Source organism: Eucyclogobius newberryi, unplaced genomic scaffold (genome assembly GCF_026437365.1).
Source record: "Eucyclogobius newberryi isolate DKJ021-1_F unplaced genomic scaffold, fEucNew1.0.hap1 SCAF_11, whole genome shotgun sequence".
NCBI lineage: Eukaryota > Metazoa > Chordata > Actinopteri > Gobiiformes > Gobiidae > Eucyclogobius > Eucyclogobius newberryi.
The window spans coordinates 21,648,058-21,669,831 of record NW_027315735.1 but is presented as its reverse complement, the minus strand read 5'-3'; the positions used below and the strand labels follow the sequence as shown (position 1 = coordinate 21,669,831).

General features: G+C 38.8%; 2 protein-coding genes across 3 annotated transcripts in view; both read right to left on the bottom strand.

Annotated features, from left to right (window-relative positions):
* The window catches only part of flt4 (fms related receptor tyrosine kinase 4), a 41,254-nt gene extending 31,287 nt beyond the window's left edge, over positions 1-9,967 (bottom strand). The window contains exon 1 of one of the 2 annotated variants that reach the window (XM_072437938.1): positions 9,611-9,967. In XM_072437938.1, coding sequence (XP_072294039.1) covers positions 9,611-9,668 — 58 coding nt within the window. In that variant the 5' untranslated portion in view covers positions 9,669-9,967. The remainder of the gene's footprint in view (positions 1-9,610) is intronic. The other variant, XM_072437929.1, reaches the window with a different exon arrangement.
* A 3,267-nt stretch (positions 9,968-13,234) lies between these two features.
* Positions 13,235-17,658, bottom strand: trim105 (tripartite motif containing 105). The gene is made up of 5 exons (XM_072437916.1): positions 17,358-17,658; positions 15,961-16,056; positions 14,577-14,822; positions 14,125-14,242; positions 13,235-13,934 (listed from the first exon to the last, which is right to left on the bottom strand). Exons 1-5 carry the CDS (start codon positions 17,640-17,642, stop codon positions 13,378-13,380), a joined length of 1,302 nt encoding a protein of 433 aa, XP_072294017.1. The 5' UTR covers positions 17,643-17,658; the 3' UTR covers positions 13,235-13,377.
* Positions 17,659-21,774: the final 4,116 nt, after the last annotated feature.

Below are 21,774 nucleotides of genomic sequence, written 5' to 3'. Positions count from 1 at the left end.
ACTTGCTCAAATGTGTATACTAGATTTTGATAATTTTGACAACCCTGGCAACCGTCAACACGCTCATAATAGTCCTCTAAGTATTCCGGATGTTGTTTTTTCTAAACTGAGATATATTTACAATGTTAATAGCGAGCTCTCCAACTGAAATACAAACATTACCCTGCTATCGTAGAGACGCCGTCACTTCTCTATTCACAGTTGACAGACAATGTTATTCTGCCCTATACAATGAGTGCGACTGGCGCATGGACAAACAACCAGCGAATGTGAGCTGAGGCACAAGGCCAGAAAATCTCCCTCTTTTCCCATGTATTCCAGCTGGTTCTGCCCAGATAAGAAGGCAGCATGAGATGACAAGCTAACACCAGCACAGAACAACTTCACCGTTAACGCTTCAAAGATAGATGGCAATATTTTTACCGCTGCTGTTAACTCCCCTATTTGTGCTATAGTCTAATCTGACATAGCAGTTTCGCCCGTCACACTGCCTGACAGCTGTAATTATATCTCAGATGACTTTATAAACTATGATAGGCTCATTGCTCACATGCAAACAAGAATCTCTGGAGGCTATTGGAATTAAACTAAACTTTGACTTGAATGATTACAGAAAATGAGGCTGTCGGGCTTTTCATTGGCAGCTGTTTGACAGGGTGTGTTGCAGAGGAAACAGTCGGCTGAGCTCGTCCTTGTGAAAAACTGCCAAATGAGTTTAGGAGAGATGTCATTTGTCTGTGTCTGGATGACTTAGTTTCATTCCTGGATTGGAGTAATGTGTACCAGCTGCTGTGCCAGGGAAACCACATGGCCAGAGCCCCTTTGTGTTTGTTTAAATACAACAGTGAGAGAGATATGTGTGACAGAGCCATCTCCTCACAGCTCCTTTACCTCACACCTCCAGCACACACTGTCAAACACACAAAGTATACACTCTCTAGTTTGGCATTTAGAGGCAACAGGGTTCAATACATCAAAATGAGATGTACAAGAAAGTTTACGGAGATATTAATAGTTGAGAGAAAAAAAGTCCTTTTTTGATTGACAGCGCACTGTAGGATGTGATCTGAGCTGGTGAGTTTTTGATCAATACACCAGGACGCTTTGTGGTGTGGAAAGAGAACGTTTTGGGACAAGATTTTTCACTTACTTCCAGACGTCGATTAAGATATAATATGAGAACTTCGAGAATAAATATTACAGCCCTTAATAAATTAAACACTGCATAACAATGTCCATGACATCAAAAGTTTGCTGATCCTTAGACAAACTAAAATTGATTTTGATTGCAGTCATTATTCAAATGGCCTGAGTATGACCCAAAAATTACGAGTTAATTAAGAGTTTTCTGCTAAATAGAGGATCTAATTCTAAGACTATGGGCTATGATATGTACATTTAAACTCAGTATATGTAAACTTATTTACAAACAAACTGAAGCATTAATTGAATTCTGTCCATCCTAATGAGAGAGGGTACATTTGAATTGATTTTTAGTACCATTTTAAACTCATTACAAAAGAAAGGATATAAGGAATACAGAATATCATTCATGTTATCTATTTACTGCACTGCCCTTGAGGATTGGCATAAGTGGGGAAAATTACAAGAGAAAAGAATAAGTGAGGACAAAGGGACAATTTGCAGAGAGACAGAGTAACCTACTTTAACCAAGAGATGCTCACTGGATTGAAGCACGATAAACCCATAAAACTTTTCACCTTGTACACAAAGCCTGTATATATATATATATATATATATATATATATATATATATATATATATATATATATATATATATATATAGGGAGCTGACTAGGCGAAGTAGCAAGTAGCTTCGGCATTCTCCGGACCACGGCTCGGCAGCCAGTCAGAGCCAAGCACACAAATTTCGTTGACCAATCAGCCCGCAGCATGCAAATTTTCACTTGTAAACAGTAAACTGTAATGGCGGGCTACTGTCAAATGCTTCCTAGCCCGATTTAATGATAATATTCCAATTTTTTCTAAGATTTATTAATAAAATGGCCGCTGCACTCGAAAATGCCCGTCCGCATTTTAAAATACCCCGTCCAAAATACGGGAAGACGGGTCCCTCTATCTAAAAGCCTGTATGTATGTATGTATGTATGTATGTATGTATATGTATGTATGTATGTATGTGTATATATATATATATATATATATATATATATATATATATATATATATATATATATATATATATATATATATATATATATATATATATTTCATGTGCAATCTATGTGCTGTCGTGACACATATTCATGTGCAATTACTGTTGGGATCACATGCAATGGTATTTATTTATTTATTTGTCTATGGGAGTTTTTATTTATTTATAGGAGATCTTCTACTGAAAGTGTTTTTCAGACTTCCTATAAGTGATCTGTTCTTCTGTATCTACCTCTGTATCTACCTGCGTTGCACCAATGAAATTTCCCCATGTGGGACAATAAAGGAATATCTTATCTTATCTTATATATATATATATATATATATATATATATATATATATATATATATATATATATATATATATATAAAACAACAACAATATAATGTATTGCTGTTGTTGTATTGTGTACTGGCAAGGCAAGTTTATTTGTAGAGCACAATTCGACACAAGGCAATTCAAAGTGCTTCACACAACATGAAAAATGCATAAAGTAATCTACATCTGCTTCATGCAATAATTGCGTATATATAACTATAATAGTATTTAGTATATTATTTTTTCTGATGATTGTTACATAATTAGAAATATGTATGGGAAACGTTTTGCTGCATGAGTCTTTAGGCATAAAGCGTCCTATGGAGTTACCAGCCACACTATATTTAAGATGGAATCATATTATCATATCATATTAATATTAGTATTAATAATAATAATAATAATGTGATTACACAGCAATCATATTTTTTATCAACTGAATATTTTATTGCGTTCATTGCTTCAAAACAAGAGAGCAATATATTGTAAACATTGCTATCAAATACTTAGTGGTATACAGTCCTTGCTCAGTGGTATACAGTCCTTGCTCAGTGGTATACAGTCCTTGCTCAGTGGTATACAGTCCTTGCTCAGTGGTATACAGTCCTTGCTCAGTGGTATACAGTCCTTGCTCAGTGGTATACAGTCCTTGCTCAGTGGTATACAGTCCTTGCTCAGTGGTATACAGTCCAGTCCAGAAATTGCTGATAGTGTCTTAGTCGACCAAATACTTTTAGAGGGATTATAAAGATTTATATTGACCACATCAGAATGGAAAATGTCTGGAGCCACCCCATGTCGTACAAATGGTAAAATGCATTGTGGGGGCCAAACACTCACTTTGGTGGGTTATGGGTGATTGGACATGCCATCCTATATTTCCTTAGAAGACCTATACAAACAGCCCTATAAGCCAGTTAAAGCTGTATAGCCCCTCTGACAGGCAAAAGGCTTTTGTGAAGACAGTATCAAAGGTACCACAAAGGCCATATTAAAGCTCGTACCAAAGACACTGTTTTTCATTTCAGAAAAATATCCTGTTTTCTTTGTTGTGTTTTAGCGCTTCTGCCGCTTCCCTTTTTCATCGAGGGCGACAGAGATGTTGCCGCTATAGCTTCCTGGCACTTCCACCATTTTGTCTCAGATGGGCCACATGACAGGAAAAGGAAAAGAGGAGCGCCGTGTAAACAAATACAGCTTTTCTTTGAGTCATCAACGGGCTGAAAGGATGCGACATGGAAGTCAAAAACCCTTTCACGACATCATTTTCTCTGCAAAACCTTTCACAGAAGATGATGAAGAACATTATGCAAGTTTGTGGGAAGTCAATGTAAGATGTCAAATGCATTCATCTTCTTTGAATTACGTTTTCAAGGAGTATTTTAGGTGACAGACTTCTGTCATTAGGCTGTCTGAATCCGAAAAAGGGCCAAGGCCAGCATGTGTCTATTGAGAGACAGGGAGGTCAGCAGGTCACGCAGCAGAACTGGCGCATCGAACAGTATTAAACCCAACTTCCTGTGTTGTGCGCACACAAGGCTGCAGCGAGGCCGGCGACAGGGAGACGGGCTTTGATTTCATTGTTACTATGAAGAGGTTGACATTCAGAGCATCCCTGTCCTCTCTGCGATGGGGGGGTTTGGCATCCCAACATCCTGCCTGAAGAGCGGGCGTGTCGACGGGGGTGTTAAGGATGTGTAAACCACAGTCACCCACTAAACCTTTTCCTGTACCTGCCGGACCATGCCAACACGCGGCAGCGCTCCATTTCCCTTTTCACACTCTTGTAGGTCATCCTTTTTTATTAGCGTGAGAAGTCGGGAAGCTGCAGTCCGGGTTTTGTACCGTATAAACCGCTGCGTGCTGAGGATGACAGTTGTGGGTGCAGTAAGCAAAAGTGTCATGGATTAGGACCTTGCTGTGATCCTTATACCGCGCCAATAAAAGTCACACTGTTAGGGCTTTGAGGGCCACATTACTACGCTTGTTACTTAATGTCCAATGATTTAGGTCATGAATAAGACACTTCGCCCAGTCAGCTAAATCAATGTGGCAGCTTAAGTTTCCATGAAAAAGGGGCAAAGTTGGGAGTGACAGGTCAACTACATGTGGTGCCAGAGGATGAGGAAGCAGCAATTTCCTCAAGCTTGGCCAAAAGGATTTTTATGGGGGATATGATTAAATAAATGTATCCTTTCCTCACATTGATGAATCTTGAGTTTCAATTTGATTTATGTTTTTAAAAACAAATGAAATTTATTCAATATTAAACGTTCAAAAACATCCTCAAACTTGCTCACTTCTCGTCTTTCTGAGAACTGATTGTCTTCTACCTCATCTCAAAAAGCCCTGATGAGCAAAGGTCAGCTTTCCATGTCGCGTTGTCTATTTACAGGTCACAAACTTAACATGGAAAGTCGCATAAGTAACATTTTTGTACATATGCATGCTTTACAAATGAGACCCAGCGCCGTGAAGGGCAATTCCCTCTTAGCATAAAGCTTGGTTTTATGTTTGCACTGTGAAGTTTAAGTTCCATTTTCATTAATTATAAATAATGCAGCACACTTTTTCCTCTTTTTCCCACTTATCGCCACTTCTGTTGTAATTGCACTTCCGATCGAGCAGAATTTTAGATGGAGAACAAGGGAAAAGTCTCACTGCTAAAATATGCTATAAAGTGGTTTGATTTGACCAACAAGTCAACAATGCACCGATTCCCTGGGCGGCCCGAAAACGGCTTTAGTCTGTGTAGAACTTATTTTCTCCCTAGGTCGGCAGCCCTATGTTAATACAACCAGAAGAAGGATGGAATGTGATGCCCAGATGGGCTTCTGGAATAAGGTGAATAGTGGTAGAACACAGAGAGACAAAAGTCATGTTAAGTGTGAAAAGAGCAAACCTGGCAATGTTCTGGGACTGAAGCATGAGTGAATGAGGGGCAGAGCTGAGTGTTCAGGTACATGGCACATGGCAATTTAGTGGAAATTATGTGAATGCTTGTTTTCTGAGCCATAAAAACTCTTGTGGAAATGTCCAGGCAAAGCAATGACACAATGGAGACAAGCAGATGGTGAACCCTCCACCAGAAAAGTTACATAGTGCCCCTAGAAACTATACAGACGTTGTATCTTTGCCATTCTTTCTCCAAAGTCTGAACTCTGCTTCAAACCACATCCTTTTACTAACAGACACTTTGCTGTGGACCTCGACTAAAAGACCACAACTGATGACTGATGATTAGAAATGATTGACTCTCTCTCTTCATTCAAATGAGATCCTTTGTACAGCAATATAGGACCATGTGACCCTGTGCTACCACAATCTAGGAATAAACATGCAATAAAGAGGCATATGAGGTTGACTAGTAAGTAAGTGATGCTTGTTCCTAAGCAACGCAGAGGGAACAGCTGTAATACAAGTATGAGCTCTTCAAAATAAAATCCATTTACTGTCTGATGGCCCTTCACATCTGGTAAGTCATCAACAAAAAGGCAGCAGATGTGAACAGGCATTTGTAATAGCATTGCCCACTGCCACAAGGCAACAGCACTGAAGTTACAGCACCAACATTTTGAAAGTCAAACTGTGATGCAGTGTCTTACCTGCAGTGTGGAAAATAAATCTAAGAGGAAACAGAAAGTTTTTTTGTTTTGGTGTTTGAATGTTTCAGCCAAGGAACCACTATGACTTGTTGTGGGTCAAATGCACACAGCGTTTCCTACAGTAGCCGGTATTAACCTGTGCCTTTATTCGAATTGTACAATATTAATCTGTTATAAAGATTTCTTTCTTCTACTAGGGTTTTCAAAAAAACTATTCCCAGATACTAATCAATACTAAAACTAGTACAAAAACTAGATACTAATTTGAACAAGTACCAATACTTTAAAACTAACTTCTATGAGGATAGGTTAACTAATATAATAGATGGTAAGAAAGTACTATATTTTTGTGTTGGACATGAGAGATTTTCCTTCGTTTTGAAATGTTATTATCAACACAAAGTCTCAAAAAACCCTTGCATGTAATTTTCCCTTGTATTTAACACTCAGGACTTATGTATTAATGTACAGCACTCTTATTTCCAGGTCATGGAAACAGAAAGATCACACAGGTGAGAAGAATAGTAAAAGTCAAAGTGATTTTTTAATAGAAAAATGCAACCTGCATAAGTAAAAAAAAAAAAAAGTATTTCTATATATAATTTAGATATTGCTATATATTGTTAGTGATAAATTAAACAGGCCAGTCTCTAAATTTGCATATGAACATTTAACATTTTTTAAAGGATAAACATTTGCATGTGGGACTAACATAATTTGTTTGTAAAACGTATTCACTAACAAAATGTATATACACGTGTATAATTGTGGAATCTACATTTAAGTGTATTGTGTTTTGTAACAAAAAAAAAAACGTGCTTAACTCCAAGTGCCTTCCGGGTCCAACATTTCATTTACAAAGCACCTCACGCAAAGCCACGAGCTCCATGAATGGCTCATCCTTACAGTACGTCTCGTACATCTATAAGGGGATTACAGCTATATAAACTGTGAGTGCCAGTGGTTTGGATCTTAACACTCTGAACAACATAAAGAATGGGCACAGGAAACACTGACGGGTCAGAAATATGAAAACAAAAATACCACAGATGTTTTTTCTCCGTATCCAACACCAACCCAGACACATACTTGGCACACAACACAGATTCCTGGCGTTGAGGGAGCTTATCGGTCAGCAGTAGTGATATTTGAGGTTGGCTTGAGAGAGCACGGGGCCCTTTTGACTGGTAATGAGTGAGGAAAAAGAGCTATATTTATTTGGACTACTCACTGTGGAGGCCTTCCCACATTCAGCCTCAGTCTCTAAGATATTTAATGGCAGATGCTGGGTCTTCTCCTGTGAGGTCTGCTCCTAAGCTGTTGTGGGCTAACTTTCAAAGGAGAACTACAAAAATAATTCAAGTTGAGACAGATTTCTGAGATGATCTGATCATGCAATGTGACAAATAAAACCTACTTTTTTTGCTTTAGCTTCAAGGTAAACATTGCAGCTTTCAAGTGCAGTCTATGATTGAAATAATCTTGAGTGCAGTGCTATTAGAGACAACATCACCAATAGCTTTCAATCAAGTCTTCTCATTTAGATGTAGACTTACGGCTGGTCCTAATGAGGGAGTGTTTCCAAGCTGCATATTAATATAACCAAACACGCGGTGCAGAATGCCACAGGAATATGATATGACAGTGTGATGGCAATAAACACATCAACCATGTAAATTATATCCACTCTCAGTAACTAATAAGCCGTCATACCTGAAATGTCCACCACAATATTTGAAAATAAAAACTAATACTATCAGAAGTGCTCTGTACAACTCAAGTCTTTTAAAGATGATTTTTTTCAGAGCATCTGGCATTCAAACCAGCATGAATGACACTGAGATTTGAATGAATATTAATAGACAGAGTTCAAAATATATTAGCCTATACTTTGGTTTTGTGTAAAGTTGATTTCGAAGTAATCTAAATTAAAAAGTTTTTTTTAGGCAAAATGTTGTTATATATAAAAACTCCCCACTGCAAAAAATACATAAATAAATACAATTAAAAAAGAAAGGGGGGGGAAAGGCTCTATATTCCATTTTATAAAGGCTTGATTTAGCTTTCTTTATTTGTGAAAATGTGTCCTCACGGTCATTTTATTTGAGGAAACTCAGAACTGTCTGTGACACAGTGATCAAGAATGACCAAGTGATCAAGACTAAACAGGATAAAGTAATTGCAATAACTAAGACAGAGCTATTTAACTTTTTCAGAGGGCCAGATATTACAGAGGGCAAACGCCTCTGGGCAAATATACAAATATACAACCCTGTTTCAATAGATGACTTAATGCAATAACTGATAGACCAGATATTTGTAAGAAATAACATACAAAAGTTCTGAACAAGAATTACCAGGACTGACCCTGAATCCAAACAGGTCTAAAGCAGAATCAAACTGGGATTAAACCACTTAACTAGGTTTTTAAAATATTTATATTTGAAAGATGCGTTGTGGGCCAAATTAATCAATTAGAGTGCCTGATATGGAATCCAGGCCTTATGTTGAATAGACCTGAACTAAAATATAGGTCAAAACTGTGCAAAAGCCAAGCAAGCTACTATTCAAAATGAACCATGTAGTCTTTAAAATAAACAAATATATTGTAAATTCAGAAGCCACTTGCCTCCAGAAGAAGCTCACCTTCCAATAATGGAACATTACAGCCATCATTGGGATAAGAACACTCACAGACTACAGTACATGGAAATGCATTTGTTAATGTGAAATACTAATTTGATTTGCAGCATATTCACTGAATATAAAATTGAATGAGCATTAAATGGGCATTTGTCATTGTTTATCCCTCTTAATTGGAGCCAGTCATTACAGCTCATATTTAAGCCATGTATTGAGGCCAGGATTATGATTTGACCAGCCATATGGCAAAAGCCTGTCATGAAAATATGCCCTTTTCCTTATAAACAGCTGCTCTGCAACACTCTCAAATGAAGTCTTTCCCTTGTCATTGGGTAAAACTGCAGCAGCCTGTAATGCAGGCTACACAGTCAATCACCAGCCATTTCTCAAGCCCACTCTACTTGATTTTACCATGGGTTTATTTTTCAGCCTATGATTTACATCACAAGATAAGTTAAAAAGACTCCCTTTAAAAGATTTACACTTGTATGATGACCTTCTCATATTTCATACTCCCACAATGATGTAAACCTGCTCCACACCATCAGCACCAGCTTACAGCCCACTTTGTCAACAATTAGCCTGACATCAATTACCCTTAAAAGCAAAAGCAATCATCACTATTTTTTACAAAAACAACCAGAATGCAACAGGTTCAACAAGAGGGGCACATTAGCAATGGCCTGGCTCAGCCCAATTAAAATAGGAAACTGGCGTTAATGTTTTGTTAAATGCTACGTTTATCAAATGTTTATTAAACTTGGATTGGTGATTTAAAACCCTGCAATTATCTAAAGCCGAAATTACAGAGGGGAAATTGGAAAAGTCGTGCCAAAACTTTACTTACCTGATGCGCACGCAAGTCCTATCCAAGTCCGACAGAGAAGCGCGAATTCTGGCTTCATCTCCAGATCTCAGGTCCAGTGTTGTACAAAAATAAAAAAATAAAAAATGAGCATTACATACAAATCCTCTGTTATTCAGTCGGGCTGACGATGGAAAGGTGTTACTTCGTCAGACTCAGGTGGCGCTGGACTGGTGCGTCAAAGTGTCCAGTAAAAAGGCTCCAGGCGCAGAGGAAAGGACTGTCTAGCTCACATGTCTTTTCCCGTGTTGTCCAAAGGATGCATGCGGCCCTGAATGGGATTTACAATGATTTCCCTTTCCTTAGCTGGTAACTCGAGCGCTCGCGTACACACGCCTTCTGCACACCCACCGGACAATCCATAAAACTAAAGTGAAGAGAGTGGATGGGGCCACTCGTCCACACTTCGGACAAGTCGCAGCGCACTTCTTATCAATGAGCTGAGCATTGATTCAGGTGCATTTGGACTTAGTTGGAAAACGTGATAAGTCGGCTAGTCTAAAAACAAAGGCAAAAAAATATACCTTTCAATGCATAGTGTTGTTAAGGTCCAGTCTTGAATCATGTGTATCAGTTTGAAGGCCTCTAGTGAGAACAGGCCTTTAAAGGTGCTGTAGAACTTTTGAAGGAGGTTATATGCCACCTGTGTCTCCATTGTGATGTTATTGCTTTGCCTTGAACAGCAAGGCATTAAACTATTTCCACCAGGCAAAGTTACACGTCAGATCCGTGGAGAGGCGACCCGACCCCGTTTAATAAGGCAGGGATTTCAAAATATGTATGAACAAGAAAACCACCCGTTATTAAATAAAGGCAATATATACATATTTATTGTCATACTGTGGAACATTCCAGGCCAGACATCCCCATGGTGCCAAGCTGGTGGCAGACCAGTGCACCTTTAAAATGTTTATTTAATTCAAGCCATTTCTGTAACAGTAAGATGTCAATTTCGAATTTATTATACAATTATCTTTGTTGGTCGAATTGGTTTAATTTATGCTTGATGTTGTTTTGTGACATTACTTGGCTCGAGCCATTCCATGGAATGGAATGCGACGAGTCTTTGTTCTTGCCATGTTTCTTATTCTTATTCTTCTTCTTGCCTGGTCATTTTGCCACAACTCCGGCATTTTTGACCCCCTGAACATTGATGAATGTCCCACATGGGACATAGACGCGATCGGCTCGGCCCGAACTCCAATAAAATGGAGGTTGCGAGAACGCCCGTCGCAACAGTGCCGACTAGTTCAAAAAAGAAAAAACATGAAGCTCTTAATCTTTGGCCTAGGCTCATGAAACTTGGCAAAGTGATAGAGCTACCTTTGACCTCTGACCTTTGACGAGTAAAACGCACCTGGCAGCATCGCTCTATGATAAACAGGAAGTCAGCCATGTTGAATCAAAGTGGCACCGCAAAACAACACCTTTTGCATCTCAAGACATTGAAATTTAATAAATATTCAAAAGAATGTTGATATTCTTTACGGTCTCCGTATTCTTTAGGCTTTATTCTTTAGACTTTGTTCTTTAGGCTTTATTCTTTAAACTTTATTCTTTCTGTCACAACTCGGGTATTTTTGACCCCCTGAACATAAATGAAAAGTCCCGGGTCACCGAGGCTCTCTCTCTTTCTCCCTGCTCAGGTCTGCGTTCAGCACAATCTTGCAATTTGTCAGGAGCCATCATCGCCGCTACAGCGGCTTTAATTACAATTTAGATTTGCACCTGCATATGTACTATAACATTACTATAACTTATGAATTATTTCAAAACCCAAGAACGACACTGATGATACATAGTGTACGTCCCCGGAAAGCCTTTCTAATCCATGTGTTCCCCTCCAGGTTATCTGTTTAACTGGCTGTCAAAATACAAAGAACAGTTTTATCGCTTTGCATCACAACAACGGAATCTGAGCTGTTGTCTGGAAGTTGTTGTTACTGTACAGGGTTAAACTACTGAGTTCCCCCATGTTGTCCAAGTGGATATAAGCCCAGAGATGATGTCTGCCAACTGTACCAGCCGTCTCTCCTCCTCAGGGAAGCTCAACGTGTGAAGGGGCAGCCTGTTGGTTGTGAGCTGCTTTATTCCACAAAAACAAAAATCTTACATTGAAACAGACACAAAGCTAAAGTCATTTTCAGAAATAGGTACATGTTGTCTTAACATAATTGAGGGTAAATTGAACATGATCAACCACTGTTGTTATGGTGGTTAGTGAACAACAGTTGCCCATAATGGTATCAAGTTGTACTAATACAAATGGTACTGCTTTTTCCTCACTTTCTGAAGATGGATTATGTTACTATGGCAAGAAGCCATACCAGCCTCAGCCCCTATAGCGGTCCTCAAAGACTTGCAAACGCTGCAGTGATAAAATGTAATTAAAGTGGACCTAGTTGCTCCACAGTGCCCTCGGATCGGATAAATGGAGTATTTTGTCAAATTAAATAAAAACATCATAATGTGCAAAGACAGGCATTTAACAGTAGCTTTAGTAAACTTGTCCCTGCTCTGTTTGAATCCTGCTGGCTCCACAGAGACAGCATTGACTCAAGGCCCTGTCCTTGAAGTGTCAAAGATCCATCCGGCCCATCCTCAGCTCAGGAAGCACATTATGGTCCACAGCCGCTGGCCATCGGCGGATGTGGACAAACTCTGCCTACTTCACTCGCAGTCAAGTTCATGCCCGTGTGCTATTTTGAAATGTTTTTTTTTCATTGTTGTTGAGACTTGCTGTAGAACATCCTCATCACCCTAAACACAAGGAATTTTCCTGCACTCCATCCATACATCTGTACAAATCGAATCAGTCAAATGTGGGATTTTACTGTTGAATCTGCATTAGCACACCCATGTTGCAAGGGTGCAGGAAGTTCTAGTCTCATTTGGGGGCAGTTGATTGTGACACTTTCCAGTCAGCAGAGGAGGCAGCAGCATCCTGCCCCATGGGCCGCGCTGTTTATCTGACCCTTCACCTGGCAGGAGGAAACAGGACACTGGCGCTCCGGTGTGTTTGTGCAGATAACCAAAAAACCCTCCTATTTGTGCCGTTTAAATGTCAGAAGATGGCTCATGTATTCAGAAGCTTCAGTCCAGGTGCAGAGGAGTCAACATGGTCTTCCCACTGTCACACGTTTTAAATGACTTTGGACTCTCATCAAGCACAGCGCTGGACAAGTCACTTTGATGATTCTTAATAACATCCTTGGTTTTATGAAGTGGGGTCGTCTATGTGCTGTTGTCTCACAGCTGCTAAAAGAATCAGACCCGCTTTGTGATGTACAGAAAATGATTCCCTTTATTCTTGGCATCAGCACATTTACAGTTGATTAACTGATTACAATAAAAAGAGCTAATGTAGCTGATTTGTTACATTTTTTGTACTAAATACTGTATAACAATAACTCCATAACCAATGATAGCAAGATATCAAAAAATCACAAAATAAAAAAACAAAATTATACATTTCAACCCCAATGTTCTTATATGGTGTACGATAATTAATGCATTAAAAAGTATTATGGCAAAGATCAACTGATTATATGCATTGTTGCTAAAATACAATTACTGTTTTAGAAAATCTACTCTGCCAGAAGGCACATTTATTTCTTCAGCGTGATTTCTACTACCAGCACATCTCCACAGAGAAACATGATGATATATATTAAGTAAGGCAAGTCAGAAAAGTCTTTGGGTCAATATGTGAACGTGCAGCTCAGAAAGCCATTATAGGTTGTGCCACGTTACCCAGACAAGGCGACTGGAGGATAGTGGAGCAGCTGGAGGGGCTGTGGCCTGGGACTATTGCTAATACAAGGGCTGAAAAAGGGGAACACTTTGCCCTGTGGCCCGCCGGAGAACGAAAAAATGAGGCCCATATCATCAGCATTGTAGAAAGAAACTCTTTTCTCTTCACAATCTAGAAAAACGCCAACTCTGAGCAGGGGGGTGCTGAGGCGCAGCGGCGTCCACGGCTGTGTCCCAGCAAAGTATTCACTCTTGTTTCTTAGCCTGAGTGTCCAGTAACCATTTTCTGGGCTCAACTTGACACGAGCATGTCTGTCCACCGCTTCAGAGGCCACTCCCAAGTCCCACTTGGATTTGGATCCCAGCTCCACCTCCCAGTAGTGCTGGCCTGTGTGGAAACCTTGCGTCGCCAGTACATTAACACACTGGAGAAAGCGCTTAGGGTGGGCTTCGTAAACAATTGGAGTATTGCTTTCAACTGCCAGTGTCTTGTCTTGGGAGATGATGATGCTGGGATGTGCTGTGTTGATATCAAACGTTAATGGAGAAGGACCTATAGGTGAAACAATTAACACATTAACAAAAGAGGATTTGAAAAGAAACATCCTACAGTTGGAGCCTTCTTAGCATCTTCATTAATTAAATACAGTTGTAATTGCATGATTAACTACTGCTATTGTTACAAGAGGTCTCATTATGAATTGAATACTGGCAACTAATGAGGCGCACAGAAAGGAAATTACCGGGCTTCAGAGATTTATACATCTTTCTCCATGTGATGTACTGTAATGGGGCTATATATTTGTGGCTGAAAGCATTTGCATCAAAGTCTGGAGCCAATTCCACTTGGATGCATGGCCTGTCAAGAACAAAAACAAAACATTAATTTTGTAGCCACCACGGGTCATTTGTTCTCAGGACAAAGACAGCAGCTCTAAATAGGTTATACAATCAGATATTGTCACAGTTGGATATATTAGACAGGTGAATAAATGCCACAAGCACTAAATCGATCAGTAAAATGAAGCTTACCTTAGTTGTGGGAGCTGGGGGAAGTAAACAAAAACAAATTATATTAGCTATTGTGGTTCCAAATGAATACTACAGTCAAATAATTTGACTTTCAACCATAAGAGTGTAATTTGCCGCTTCACAGCTCCACGAGGACACGCGTAATGGCTATTGCTAATTAAAGCCCCCTCTTTACCTGGGTCAAGATGGTTTGCTCAGTGGTGCTGGTGGCTTGCTCAAGCATGTTAATGTTCTCCTCCAGGTTCCTCAGGGCTGTCTCTGCAGGCTCAAGATGAAGGCGGACTTTCTCCAGCTCCTCATGTTGCTCTCTTTTCAGCTTCTCCAGGGCGTAATCTTCCTCCTCCTGCAGAATCTGACGAAGAGCTCTGAAGTCCCCTCGTAGACGGACTTCAAGATCAGCCGACACTCTCTGCATAAAGGTTTAGGTTTGAAATAGTTGGTGATAAGGGATAAAGATGACACAGTTATTAGACTTCATGTATAATGAAAAAAATAATTATAGAACTTTGTGCCAAGGTTTTAACACAATGTTGTTAAATAAAAACTAAAATCCTAAACAACCACTTTAATGGAAGGCCAGAAGTGTTTAAAAGACTTTATGGAAGTTGGTGGGTACTAAGGAAACGAGAGCCTGGAGAGCATTTATTTTTAATTTTAAGTCATTAAATACAAGAAGTATGTATATGTGTCTCCAAAACTCAGAAATGACGTAGGCATATTTAACAAATAATACATTTTTGCTTCTTTTATGAGCTTGGGAAGAATAAAAATCCCTGAATTATAATTGTTTCTGTGGTTTTCTCTCCATTCTACATTTTGAGAAGAGTCTATGGACTGTGTTTCCATTTTGACTTCTTGTTTATTACTACATTCATTGTACATTGGGTACAAGTCATATTTGTTTCAAAACATTTGGACACGAAAGTAAAAGTGTTTAATTTGCCAATCATCCAAAGAACTGATCAAACAATGATTGTAACTGAGTAAAGAAGGATATGCTGCCTTTATCATCCATCTGCCACATCAGATGTTAATGTCTCTATCAGTGCTGAATGGCAGCAGCTATGTAGTGCCATCTGGAAAATACATCATGTAAGGCTGGGCAATATGGTAAAATCCTTAATCACTATTTACATTTGAACATACATTTTATGAACAGTGTCAGTGCCATTTAACACAGACGACAACTAAATGTATTCATCTGAAGTTTAAACTCTGCTCCAAATGCATGCTTTTACTGACAGGTTTGTCTGTAGACCTCTCAATTAAAACATTTTGAAATGGTAAGAGCTGGATTTTGTCTATTGCACAGTTCTACATTAATGTGAGGAATATTTCCAATCTGATAAGCGGCTGTACGTCATTATTAAGTAACAGGAACAACCAGTTATGCAGGGAAGACACACCCAAACACAAAACTATCACGCTCATAATGTCATAGCGCCTGCAACTACTCGGTTGCATAAGGTAAACAGCCGTTAGAGAGGGGCATGTGGTCCCTTATCTGTTAAGTGCTGCTGCTCATGGTATCCAGGAGGAGAGAGTACCTTTATGGTGTCCATTTTGTCTTTGTCTTTGTAAATAATGTTGATGATGTCCTCCCGTTTCAGCTTGTGACTGTCCAAAGCCTCTTTAAATTGTTTCTGTAAAAATAAACAACTCAAATCAGTGGGTGACCATGAAAACAAAGAGCACTTTCTCTGCGTGGTCCGACAAGAGACAAAAATGCTTTCATTACTCCACAGCGAACTGATTTATGCAGCTAATTAGGGAATCGTCTGCTTTCAAAGAGCCATGGGATCCCAAAAGGTAAACTAAGGACGGTAAGTTTTTTTTAAAAATATTAATTACAGTAAAATCCAGACAAATTACATTACAACAAAAACTTTCATTTGAAACATACTTATTCAGTGTTGAACGGCATTGACATTTAGAAGAGATTTTATGTATTTTTTTTATGTTTTTATTGTGTTCTCTGTAGTGTGTATGAAAACCATAAGCAATGGCAAATCATGAAAAAAATATGTGTGGAGTGAACTTTGCTCCGAGCTGTTCAAGCAATAATCTAGTGTTAAATAAATACAGATGTGGCCTTTACGAATATTTGAAAATGGCACTTTTGTTATTATCTATTATTAGACAAACCACAAAATCCCGTGAAACAAATTGAAAGCAGAAAGTAATAAAATTGGCTTTGAAGAGGAAATGATCGGCTTGCACAGGCCTGTCACAATGATTACTATATTGACTTATTGTTCCTTACATGATAGATGGAAACATTTTTGGGGCTTGTGTGTATATTTACTTCATGAGTTGAGAACCATTGCTTATTTTTTGTAATATGCTTTCAAGTTGAGCTGATGAAGTGTCGAATAAGTAGCTTTTATGAATCCATTTAGATTTTAACGAGCGGTGTTAGCATTTCTTCAAGTACTCTATTTTGTTATTTAGTAAAAGAACAGATACAGTAGCAAAAAAGAAAAATGTGCACACATTTTGACAACTATTAAGGAGAGAAATGTGGTGATCTTGATGAATATTTGTCTTGTTTTATTTTATATGTTTCTTTTTATATGTACATTCTTGTTTGCTCGAAGCAAGTCTAAAACTCAAAACCTTTGGGCAGAAAGTCACAATGAATGAGCTACAAAAATGACCCCTCACACCATACAGAAAGTACTTTTCTTTTACTTTTCAGGACAGTTCAAAATGTAGTGGAGTAGAGAGTACAGGTACCTGCTCTCAAATGCAGTGAAGTAAAAGTAAAAAGGTATCCACTGTTAAATGTATTTAAGTTTAAGTACAGATACCTAAAGATGACTTAAGTACAGTATTTGTGTCAGTGACATGCTTTCGTTGATGGAGACATTATCAGAAGCAATACGTCCCACGTCAAAAATGTATATTATAATATCTTGTTCAGCTGCACCCCGTTCAAACTCACCTCACGGTTCTTCACAAAGGAGCTGGAGCCTCTGACCTTCTCCACCATGGCGGTCACAAGGTAGTCGGTCTGCAGCTCCTTGTTGCGGAACTCTTTGCGGCATTGTGGGCACGTGAAGGGCCCCATGAAGGTCCCCCCCCAGTACCTGCTGATGCACGGCCTGCAGAAGCGGTGCATGCACGCCAACACCACGGGCTCACGGAACATGTCGCAGCAAATCACGCATGTCAACTCCTCTTGCAAGTTCCCCTCAGGAGCAGCAGCAGGAGCAGCAGCAGCAGCCATGGCGAAGGGTTTGATTCTGCAAAAAAACAACAACAGTCTGTGCACACAAAAAAGTCGAAAGAGAAAGAAACAGAAACTTAGGCGCACCTATAACTGGCATGTTGTCAGCTGACCAAAGAACAAAGTGTACTTTCGATCATGGACAGGGAAATAGAAAACCCACAATTGAGTAGAAACACTGCACTTTTTCATAAGGGTTTATAACTAAAATGTCAATCACGGGACAGACGAGGCTAATACTAACTTGTGATAAAACAGCTTTATGCGTTTGATGTTTTGTTTTGGCACGGGATTCACGCAAACTACACGCGAGGCTTTTAGATCGACATGAGAATATAAAATCATCACGACAAAATAATTTGACATTCTGGTGAACTTACTGTGGTTGTTATGAGTCAAGTATCTGCGGAAATACTTCAATCTGGTCCTTCTGTTGTTCTTCTGTCATGATCGACAACAGGAAAGAATCACGTGTACTGCGCATGTGCGAAACTCGATGATGACGAAGATGTGATTGGTCCCCGCGTTTTACTGTTTAAACCTGATCGATCCTTGAACAAATAAAGACATCTTGTTTACTGGTTTAGCACTAGTTTAGACCTGGTTTGGTTTAGTCCCTGTTTAATTCTGCTTTAGACCTGTTTTGTTTCAAGGTTAGTCCTGGATCAGACCTGGTTCTAGTCTAGTCCTTGTTTAATTCTGGTCCAACACTGGATGGGCAATTATACAAAGCAATGTTCGCAAAGCATTGTGTATGTTCTAACCTAAAATAGCAGTTGTTATTTTATTGTAATAACTCTTGATTGAAACAGTGTTGGGGATATTTTGTGCAATCCAAAATGTTGTTAAAGTGATGGCGTGTTGTGCACCGCCAGCCCAGAGGCCTTGACCTTCGGTAAAATAAAGTTTACTATACACAGTTTGTCATTTTTCTTGTTATATTTCTCAAGTGTCACTAGGCAAAAACTGAAATAAGGAAGTAAACGAAACCATTTGTATTTGCTCCTTTTCTTTCATGCCTTGCCTTATAAAAACTGTTATTTCCCTCCATGATTGCAATGTTATGAGTAAAAGATGCTTAGCTGCTATTATCATTCTGCTGCAGTAAACTAAAATGCTTAAAGTGATTAAAATGATATGAAAAAGGCACCCTGACTGGTAGATTAGCTGTGTTGCATTCATTTGTTGACCACGCTAAAGGGACTCAGCGAGGCATAATGAAGCATCCCACGCAAACGTTTGTCGAAAGGAAAACCAATTTGCAGACTTCACAGAGAAGCTATCTTTATAAATCAATATTTTAATTGTAATAAAATGTAAAAGCTGCCATATGCTGTTGGATGCATTTTTAACCTTACAATTGTCTGTATAAAGATAAAGACCCAGAAGTACAGGCACAGCTTCAAGGCAGGAGTCTGGGACAAGTTTCCTTCCTTAAATAGTGTAGTTTTAAAGGTGCCATTTTATGCTGAATCTACTACTTCTACTAATGATCTTGCAACATTGTTCCAACAGTGTTTCCTCAACATTAGATTATTCAAATGTGTATTTTGATCGCTTCATAAATGTTTGAGTAATCCTGTAACTGAGGCTTGTGTCATCAGAAAATATCTGTTTTCACTTACCCCCTATCCCCGCCTACATCAATGTTCTTAGTTGTGATTATTTGAAACATTTAGGGTGCTTTCACACATGTCATTATGTCATTATTTAGTCCTTAATATATCTCGTTTTAGTCTTGATGTGGACCTGGTTTAATCCTGTAATAGTTTTCTTTAAATTCCTGATTCTGGTCCAGGTTAATTTTGGGTTTAGTCCTGGTTTAGTCCTCATTTTGATTTAGTGACTGTGTAAGTGTGAGCCTAGGCTCTGAGTGACTCATAATGTGTTCTAAAATGTCACATAGCCACTTTTCTAAAATTAAAACATGTAAATGAAAGTGAATCCAACTGTATCTATTACTAAGCAACTACGGTATAGATCACTATTGTGATTGGTTTACGATGAATAAAATGTAAAATTATGTTCTACTTATGTTATAGTACCTAAGTACCTAAAAAAAGCATATAATGCAGGGGTGTCCAAACAATGGCCCGGGGGCAAAATGCTGCCCTCAGAGCAGCTTTTTTTGGTCTTCGGTCTTCATGCTTAAGTGGCCCAAATGACCAAAAGTAGTAATTTTTATAGTAAAAATGTAAGAAATTGGCTATCATAACATAATTAACAAACAAAAATCCAAACCATATTAATGGTGTGGTGGCTATTAAAAAACACTTTAATGATGACAAATTAATGATGTTGAATGATTCACTTCAATGCCATGTTGTCTGTGGCCCTCCGCTATGTATATGTTTTAAGATGCATCCATCTTTGAACAAAACTTTGGACACCCCTGATATAATGTCTCCTTTAACTCAAATCATAACACATTTCAGAAGAAATGCAAAGGCCAAGGAGGGGGTTTGTCACTTTTCTTATCTCAAATTCATATAGGCCTGTCAAATAATCCTGCTAACACTGATGTGGTACAGAGTTAATACTGCATGGTATAGTTTGTGTAATAAAAAAATCATTTTAAAAGGCATGTTGTAAACAACCATATTTTAATGTTGTTTAATCAAATCAATATCAATCTGTTCACAGATTGTGGTCATGGGATCAGATGACTGTTGTTAATTACGCACATGCTGTAGAAGAAGCTACAAAAATTAGGGATGGGACCAGATCAAGCAAGATAACATTGACAACATTGTTTGCACATTCGAAGAATATGTTCTCATATAAATTTATTTTTCCATGATACATTTGGCTCGAACAAATGAGAAAAGTTCAGAAATGGCAAAGGCGGTTAGTGCTCTTGCCTCCCAAGAAGGAGATCATGGGTTCGATTCCCGGACCGGACCAACATCACATGATCTCCCCGTGTTACCGTGGGTTCTCTCCGGGTTCTCTGGCTTCCTTCCACTGTCCAAAGACAATTGGTAACTCTAAAATTGGCCCTAGAGAGTGAATGTTATGTCTCTGTGTTAACCCTGCGACAAGTCGGCCTAAGGCCTGAAGTCACTGGGATAGGCTCCAGTCACCCGCCACGCTGAAAGGGAACTAGTGGTAGAAAATGGATGGATGTGAGACCAACTGAACTCAATAATAAACGTATTGTTGTCTATGTTGTTACTCGTTGTAAACTGGTGTGTCACCCTGGATGCAGAAGAAAAAAGAAGCATTAGAAGAGCTTCAGTGAAGACCTACGTATTTCTTTGTCACTCAAACCTGGCAGAATACGGGTGGGTGTCTTGCCCCTGGGGCATGGACACTGTTGTGATAGAGGAAGGAGAGACAATGTGTGGATGAGATGATGAAGTGGAGATGTGGAGGAGGTGGGGAACTGGAAGAGGAGAAGTAACTATAGAAAGTGATGAAGTGCAGGTTATAGCTCTGATTTTACGGTTAGTTCAATTTGACTGTACCAGTACAATCCTGCACTGAAGAGATAAATGGAGGCTGAATAGCTGTGTGTGTGTGTGTGTGTGTGCGTATGCACAAATCAATAAAATGTAATGACCCATGTTTAGTAAATCACTGGACCTCTTAAAGCATCATCAAATTAAACACAACTCGTTATGTTTAATCTGGTATAGATCTGATGCCAGACATGTCTTCATTGTAAGTTACTCATGCAACAGTACTTTGATTGATGATTCCAAGGAAATAGAAATACTTCATAACACATTTAATGTCATACTGGGGAATATTACTGTCAAAGGCATGGTATTTCCGTTCAACAAGCAAGAAAAGTGTCCGTTTTAAGGAAATACAAGGACTGAGCAAGGATGCAATAAATACAAACAAACAAACAAACAAATATTTTTGGGTAAGAGGTTATGTACTGGGGCTTTGAAAATAATGAAAATGTGCCTATACAAGAGCTATACTGTTCAAAAATAACAATCATGTACTCACAAAATGGATGTGAAAGACATTTTGGCCATACTGTTCATCATTGTCTTTGCAGGAAATCATGCAAAGCTTGTGCTTTCTATATCATAATGCCTTGTTCCACTGTTCACAAACAATGCAGAAATAACTCAAAAGTGAAATCGCTTTACCACTCATATTGTTTAGAAGCTATAGA